The sequence below is a fragment of the Solanum verrucosum genome, unplaced genomic scaffold, assembly GCF_900185275.1.
Source record: "Solanum verrucosum unplaced genomic scaffold, falcon-dt-bn FXZP01000060.1, whole genome shotgun sequence".
In the NCBI taxonomy this organism is placed as follows: domain Eukaryota; kingdom Viridiplantae; phylum Streptophyta; class Magnoliopsida; order Solanales; family Solanaceae; genus Solanum; species Solanum verrucosum.
In genome coordinates this window covers 1,327,008-1,335,908 of record NW_026020129.1, presented here as the reverse complement: position 1 = coordinate 1,335,908, position 8,901 = coordinate 1,327,008, and the positions used below count along the sequence as shown (strand labels likewise).

Here is an 8,901-nt window from a genome sequence, read left to right as displayed (position 1 = left end):
AACCCACACTAGGCAAGTTCGGTGCGGCGAGCTCGACCCAGAAAACAAACTCCTTACTTTCGTTGGCTAGGGGTTTTGAACTTTAGACCTCCAACATGGAAGTTCCAAGCCCAAACCATTGGGCCATCCCCGAAGAGTGAAAATGAGAAAAAAAAAATTTATTTCTTAAAATTTTGGCTTTCAATAAAAATTTCATGTCAATGAATTTTGATAAAACAATTAATTATATATATTGAGTGACTTTCTTTTCGACAAAGTCAACTGGTATTATAAACATAGAAGTACACCAATACTAAACTCTTGTAGTACTTACATCAAAAGTATAGAGGGTTTGTCAAAAAAAAAATCTAAACACCTAGCTCCCTCATAAACTATCTAAGAATAGGGTGATGTCCCCTGGATCCTTAGGTATAGTATGTATACTCCAAAAGTAAAAGGTCACTAAACATTTTATTTTAATGCTTTGGAAAGGGATGCTCTTATTCTCAAAACATCTTTGAGTGACTTTGTAAGTAAAACCTTCATAGTTGAGTCATTTTTGGGTTAAAATCAAAGTTGTGTGACTTTCTGAGAGAAAAATTCATAGTTGAGTGACTTTTGGGTCAAATACCAATGTTGAGTGACTTTCTGAGAGAAGTTCATAGTTGAGTAACCATCGGAGATATTATGAAAAAAGAAGACTTGACTCATTGAGGAGAAATTTCATATGGCAGGAATTAAAGATGCTTTTACGTAGTCTCAAATGGAACACTCTTATGGCTAACACGGAAGAGGGAAAACTGGGTTTAGAAATTTGAAGCACTATACTAGGATTTTTCTCATGAAGTGGTTGTGGAGATTGAAATGTTGGGTGTGGTAGAATTTTCACATCATTATTCATCTCGATTGTTCGTTCTGTGTTTCTTTTCATCTTTCCATGGTTTATTGATAGACAAAATACTTCATGTTGGGGTATTACTGAAATCAAAGTGCACGTAGTAAAGATTTACATTGAATCGTCTTCGGCTGAATTTTTAAAATATAGTTGTGATTTTCCATTTAGAGATTTGTTGATGTCAGTAATCTATTTGTAGCTAATAAACACAATAATGAGTGGAAGGGATGTTCTAGTAATTATGGCTGCTGGTGGGGGAAAGAGTCTTTGCTACCAACTTCCAGCAGTTCTGCGGGATGGCGTGGCTCTTGTTGTCAGTCCTTTGTTTTCTCTTATTCAAGATCAGGTATCCAAGCGCCCAGTCCATCTTCCTCTTGTATGCAACAACTGCTGACAAATGTTATTGCCTCAGGTCATAGGGTTGGCAGCTTTAGGCATCCCAGCTTTCATGTTAACCTCAACAACAATCAAGGAGAATGAGAAGTTCATGTACAAGGCTTTGGAGAAGGGCGGGGATGAGCTTAAAATATTGTATGTTACACCTGAAAAGATATCAAAGAGCAAGATATTTATGTCAAAACTTGAAAAGTGTCACCATGCTGGTTGTCTTTCTCTAATTTCAATTGATGTAAGTCTACAGTGTTTTCCCACTTGCAGTATGCTATAGTAGTTAAATCTTTAAGGATATCTCTTCTTTTTCGTCCTCTCATCCGTCTTTGAGGGGCTAACAGCCTATCCTGTGCATATCACTTATTATCTAAAATTAGACATAAACTCTATTTTTAGATGTATGAATTATTTTTAGCTGAATCCCCACACCTGTATCTGGATCCGCACTACTGAATCTTAAAATTAAAAAATATTGTGAGGTCTAACCTCTAGATCCGCAACCGCCACGGGCATATTGAGTCTGAGCAACTTAAGTATGAGATTCGAAAGTATGCTTTTACGAGTATTTACTTGGTAAGTATCCTCATCCTAATTAGAGAAATACTAATTAAAGAGTGATTGACTAAAATTGTGTCGGATGTACTAGTTATTGATTAACTAATGATATTCATTAGATTGGATGAGATTATTTTTTGTTGCACAAATAGTTTGGCTGGATCAAAATTCCAAATTTTACATGTACCTTGTCCTTCTTAATGATTGTGTAATCCAGGCCAAGTTTGCACGCATCTCAATTGATTCCATAGGGTACTCGTTATTCACCAACATCACAAGAATTGAGTATCTTTGTCTACCAAAGCTTTCAACGGATTGGAGGAAATCATAGTATTTTTGCCTCGGCTAGGATTTGAACGTGATAGCTCATGACTCTCAACTCACTTCATTGATCAGGACATTTTTTGTGCCTACCTTTATGTAAATCACACTGACTATAGCAATGTACCTTTTGCATGATCAGCGAGAAAATGGGAACATACCACACAGGGGTGGTAAATGGTTGGATTTGGATGGATTTAAAATGGTTTGAACAAAAATGGGTAATTATCCAATCTGCCCATGATCTATATGGGTAAATATGGTTTGGGTAATTAATGGATTGATTGGATATGAGTTTACACATTTTTCATCCACATTGATTGACGAATTGAAAAATGAATTTATATAGTTTAAGTTTTTAAAGTAATTGTTTATTTTACTCACTCCACCCCTACCTCCAATTCACCCATCCCCTAATTTTATTTTATGCTTTATAACCCCCGTCGCGTTTTCATCTCCTTCCACTCCCATACTGTAACACCCCAGAAATTTTTTCAAACTGAGACTCGAATTGTTCTTCGTAGCGAGTGAGATTTTTCAAGGAATTTAAAATATCTTGAGTGTTAAGGTCACTAGATGTAGCACCTTAAGTTCCAAGAAGAACCCAAGAGAAAAGCATTCAAGTCATTCTTAAGTTTTCTTAAGTTTTGGGTCAACTTCAAACTACCATAAATCCTAGTACAGAATGAGTTAGGTGAGCTACATGATAGAAAATTAAATCCCTTCGAGTCCTCTTTCCAACGCCACCGAGTTTGCTCAATTCCAAACTCTGAGTAAAAAGTTATGACGGATTTACCAACGTCGCGCAAACCTGGCAGCAGCTCCGCGACGTGGAGCCAACACGGACCTCACAGCCTGGTGAAAGATCTTTCTGACTCCCAGATCGTTTTAATTATTTCTTTAGGGGTATTTTAGTCCTAAAAACCCTTAGGAGGTCATCTAAATTGCCCTAAACGTGTAGAAAATTAGTTTTCTTAAATCTAAACCCTCTCATTCACTCCAAAGATTCTACGCTCAAGGGATTCAAGAAAAGCTAAGGCTAGGGTTCATCTTTCAAGATTTTCCTTCAAGTTCTTCAAGAAGATGGTTCTTTTAGGTATGTAAGCTTCCATAGTGTTGGGTTTGTTCACCCACACGCCAATCATGTTAATTTCAGCGTTATGTTCGTTCTAGAAAGTTGAAAGTATGATGTTCTTGAATTATGTTCTTGAAATTGGCTTTAGTTCTTGAGTTTTGATGAGATTATTGAGTTCTTGATGAAATCATGTCGATTTTAGAGTTGTTTATGAGTAGGTATTTGTGTTTCATGTGCTGGGTATCTAAATCTAAAGAGGGATTGAGAAAGAGAATTAAATTTAGGCGAATTGGGGTTAGAAAATGAAGAAGGAAAAGTCGAGCAGATTTTGGCACGCAAGTCCGCGTCGCGGACTTGCTCCCCCAGTAACCAAAAATTTGCTCCGCATCGTGGTTAGGACGCGGACTCCTCTGTCTCAAAATTTTATTTCACGACCAAAGATTTTAATGCAACTCCGCATCGCGGACTTGTTCCCTAGACAGTATTTTTCAACTGTTTCTTATGTTTAACTATCTAAAATCAATCCTAAAGATCATGAGATCTTTCCTATCACAAATCACAACTTTGAATCCATAATTCAAATTCAAGGTAGAGTTAAGAGTTAAGTTTTGAGAATTCTTTTGAACATTCAAAGAAAGTCCTTTAAGTCTTTTTGAGAAGTCTTCTGCAATTTCTAATAACTTGTTTCAAGACTCGAGCAAGTGAGTATGAGTCAGAAGAATGTATTCATGAGTCCATTTTATCATTACAAGATCCTTCATATCATGAACCATAACTCTTGAATTCATAATTCACATTCAAGAGAGACTTAAGAGTAGAGTTCAAGAAAGCCTTTGAGCTCAATTGTGAATCCTTTGAGATCAACTATCGATCTGAACTAAGTTTTGAGGAAGTAAGACAGAGAATAAGAAAAGTCGTATACATGAGTTTCGTATAGTTATGTAGACCATCGAGTCGTGTTGTTTCGTGCCCATAATTTCACATGAACTTTGTAAGTTGAGCATCTTTCAGAGAAGTGGTATCTTCAAGTTCTAAGCCTTAAGTGTTGAGTTCCTAATCCCTTTTGAGAAGTATCTTTGAGTCCTTGAGTTGAATATTTCATGCTCATAATTCCGTATGAACATTATAAGTCGAACAGTCTTGAGATGAGAAGTATTTTTGAGTCATTGAGTTGAGTAGTTCATGCTCATAATTTTGCATGAACTCTGAGTTGAGCATTCTTGAAATGAGTAGTATCATTGAAGTTCTTGAGTTCCAAGTATTTGAGTTCTATCTATGGTTATTGAAAACCTTGCATTGAGTAGTTCATGTCCATAATTCGGCATGAACCATATTTTAAGAAGTTTTTTACAAACATTTTAGCTTTGTTTTAAGACTTAAGTTTTGAGTTCAGTAAAGAGTAAAGTTGAAGTTCTTTACTTCAAAAAGTATATGGGGACTATGTATTACCAAAGAGATTTAAAATGTTTTAACATTTAAATAAGAACGGAAACTGAGATTTCCAAAGAGCCTTCGGGCAAGTTTTCAGAAAAGAGTATCGCTTTCTAAATAAAGCAAGAGGGGAAACTGATATTTCCAGGATAGACTTTGAGCTAAGTTTTGAACAATTATCTCAAATCACAGAAAGAAGTATGTTTTAAACATAAAGAGCTAGTATCATATTTTGGGAGTAGTATTGAGCACCGAATTGGGGGCGAGCATGAGTTTAGATAACTCACGTCTACATAAAACCATGTAGCCACCATGGGTAGAAAAGGGTCATACTTTTTAGATGAACATTTTTCACAATAGACTAGTGGATCCACTTAGTAGTTTAGGTCATATGCTAATGGCAAGGTATAGGATGGTCCTTGGCAGCGTGAGGTAAAGTGTTGTGTCATCACTATAGCTCATAAGTGATGGTTGTCGGTTAGAGAAACTCCCACAGAAATTATATTATTTTCTTATATGAGAAAATTTGAGTTTGTTATTGCATTTTCTTTAACGAACTGAGTTGTTTTACTGTTTTATAAGCATTCCATATATTGCATGTGTATTGTTGCTTTATATTGAGCTGAGTATCCAGAGTTGAGTATCCAAAGTTGAGTATCCAGAGTTGAGTACCCAGAGTTGAATATCATATCCTTGAGTTGAGTCTCTAATCTCTGAGTTGAGTATCTTATCCTTGAGTACTTCTAAGTAGAGTAAGTTTGAGTAATTTTTGAGTAGTTTGGAGTATTCCTTGAGTTGAGTAAGATTGAAAGGAGGTAAGTATGTTTCCTTCTTATCAAGTTTGAAGCTTATGTTATGCTTTAGAATTCCTCTTACATGCTCGTACATTCCACGTACTGAGCCATTTGGTCTGCATCTTCTCATGATGCAGACACAGGTATTCAGGATCATCAGTATGAGCTTCGTTAATACATTCGAGAGTTCGAGTTAGCTATGGTGAGCCTCCTTGTTTCCAAAGGATTTCATTTACTTTTCAGTTCAGTCAGGATGTCGTGGGTCTTGTCCCAACTCCCATCGTTATCAGTTAGAGGCTTTATAGATAGTCAGTATAGTTGAGAAGTCTGTATCATTTATTTTATTAAATGTTTTAAAGACTTAAGTTTCCTATTTTATGGCGAGTTGAATAATTTATTTTTATTCAGTTTTTCATTTGAGTTAAAGCTTTATATTCCAGTTTCATGAATTTTGTTCAATTTTTAAGCTTTTGTATGCTTGAATCAGTTTTCCGCTTGTAGTCAGCCAGGATGAGGGTTCGCTTAGGGACCAACAATGGTTCTCGAGTGCCGGCCACGTCCAGGGTGTAGGCTCGGGTCATGACACATACCCTCCCCTCTCCACCTTACCCCGCCTTCACCTCTCTTACTCCCACCTGCACCTTTCCACCTCCATTTTTTTTATGTTTTTTTAAAAAAAAAATCTACCCCAACCCCCTCCCCTCCGTCCCCTCCCCCCTGGCACCCCCACCTTCCACCAACCTACCCCAATTTTTTTTTAGTTTTTCAAAAACAAATTATGTTTTTCAAAAAAAAAAATCACACCCTACCCCCCCACCCACCACCTTCCACCAACGTACCCCTAAATTTTTTTTGCTTTCCAAAAAAAATAAATTTTATTTTTCAAAAAAGAAAAAAAAAAATTTACCCCCTCCCCTCGGGGATCCCCCACCTTCCACCAACGTACCCCTAAGTTTTTTTTGTTTTCCAAAAAAAAATATTTTACCCCCACCTTCCACCTACCTATTGTAACATCTCGCAAATCGAAATAACTAGGAAAAAGTTAAAAAATTGGAAATAACCATTTTTGGAAAGAATACAAAAATTTTGGAAATTTGTTAAGTATGTTAAGTTGGGTTTTCGGTCAACTTCAAACGACCATAAATCCAGGCTCAGGATGAGTTAGGTGTGGTTCCAGATATCATAAGAAAGATCGTGGAATAATATTTCCAACGCCATCAAGTTTGCGCGATTCCGAGTTCGTATGAGTGAGATATGCCCATTGGAAGTTGGGTTGTTCAAATAAGGAAATGTCCAATCCGGATTTTAGAAGGGCATTATGGTCTTTTCCGTACCTAATTATTTTATTACGTTTTTGGATAATTAATTGGGGTCTAAACTGATCTTAGTCAGTTTATGCCTTTAGTAAAAAAGTTAGGGTTTTAGAGAAGAGAAAAGAAGAGGAGAAAAGAGAAGGAGAAACAAGGAAATCATCAAGTTCTTGAAGCTAAGATCGTGGATTTTGTCAAGGGGAGATCCCTACGAGGTATGTGAGGCTATCATAACGTTGGGTTCATTTTCCCACGGGCCAAACATGTTTATTTCAACGTGAATTTGTCCTAAAAGAGTTTGAAAGTTGATGTTCTTGATATTTATTCTTGAATTTGATGTCGTTCTTGCATTAGGTTGAGATTGAAAAGTTTCTGAGGTCATTACGTCAAATTATTGAGTTGTTTGGACTTAAGTTCTTAGGTGCATTTGCTGGATAGTTGTATCTAAAAAGAATTTGGGAAAAAGAACCGAATTTGGGCGAATTAGGGTTGGAAAACGAAGAAGAAAATTAGTCGGGCAAATTTGGGCACTGGCTCTGCGTCGCGGACCTGCTACCAAGAGTTGGGAAAAATCCTTTCGCGGAGCGGAGCGGTCACGGACTATTCTGCCTCAAAAAGTATTTTCGCGACCAAAAATTTTAATACATCTCCGCGTCGCGGACCTGCTTTCAGACAGTGATTTTTTGATCTTTTCTCATGTTTAGCTATCTAAAAACACTCCTAAACATCATGTGTTCTTCCCCATCACAAATCACCACCCATGAATCCATAATTCAAATTTAGAAGTTAAGAAGTAAGTCAAGAGAAGTTTTCAAAGTTTTCAAAAGTCTTTTCACAAACGTTTTAACTTTGTTTTAAGACTTAAGTTTCGAGTTAAACAAAGAGTAAAGAGTTGAGTTCATTTCTTCAAAAGTTATAAGGAAACTAAGTATTCCCAAGAAGTTTAAAATGTTTTCACATTTGAACAAGTAAGAGAAACACCAATTTCCAAGATAGCTTTTAAGCTAAGTTTTGAGTAATTATCTCAAACCAAAGAAAGAAGTTTGTTTTAAAAACATATGAGCTAAGTATATTTAGAGAGTAGTATTGAGCACCGATATGGGAATGCGAGTTCATATTAACTCAAGTCTCCATAAACTATTTAGCCATCATGGGTAGTAAAGGATTATACTTTTTAGATGACTCCTTAAGATGCTTTTAGCATAGACTAGTGGATCCACTTAGTTAAGGCGTTCTATATGACGGCAAAGTATAGGACAATTCTGGCAGCGTGGGCAAGACGTTGTATCACCACTTAGGCTCATAGTGGTGGTTGTCGGTTAGAGAATCTCCCACAGAAACTATATTACTTTATAACATGAGTAAAGTTGAGTTTGTTATTGCATTTTCTTTAACGAACTAAGTTGTTTTCCACTGTTATACGAGCTTTATATATATTGCATGTGTTTTATTACTTTATATTGAGTTAAGTTGTTCAGGAGTTGAGTAAAGCCAAAGTAAGTGTTCCTTCCAGATTCTTTTCAAGCTTAAATGTGTTTAACATTCCAACTCGCATACTCGTACATTCAATGTACTGATGCCAATTGGCCTGCATCGTCTTATGATGCAGACGCAGGTAACCAGGATCAGCATCCAGCGCCTCGTTGATCCACTTGAGCTCTCAGAGTCAGTTGATGAGCCTTCTTGTATTCTGGAGGACTCTTTTTATCATTTGCTTTCAGTATTTCATTATTAGGATAATCGGGGGTCTTGTCCCTACATCCCTCTTTGTTTTAGAGACTTCATAGACAGTTAGTAGTTCAGTTGTCTTTACATTACCATTTCATATGTTAAGACTTGAGTTGCCATTTTGGCCAAGTTGAATGTTGACTTTTAAACATTCTAAGTTATTTTATTAAACCATTGAGTAAGTGCATTTGATCATTGTAATAACGCTTAGAGTCTTCCGCTGATTAAGTAAGCCAGGTCAAGGATTCGCTTGGGGCCAGCAATGGTTCTCTAGTGTCAGCCACGTCTGGGGTGTAGGCTCGGGGCGTGACAAACTTGGTATCAGAGCACAGAGTTCAAGAGTCCCAGGGAGTCTATAAAGCCGTATCTGTAGAGTCCTGGTTATCGGTGTCAAGCGCGCCACATCTATACTTGGGAGGCTGC

General features: G+C 36.8%; 1 protein-coding gene across 1 annotated transcript in view; it reads left to right on the top strand.

Annotated features, from left to right (window-relative positions):
* The first annotated feature begins 1,077 nt into the window (after positions 1-1,077).
* LOC125826513 (ATP-dependent DNA helicase Q-like 2) overlaps positions 1,078-8,901 on the top strand; it is a 77,835-nt gene continuing 70,011 nt past the window's right edge. The window contains exon 1 of the mRNA XM_049505864.1: positions 1,078-1,220. Coding sequence (XP_049361821.1) covers positions 1,089-1,220 — 132 coding nt within the window. The 5' untranslated portion in view covers positions 1,078-1,088. The remainder of the gene's footprint in view (positions 1,221-8,901) is intronic.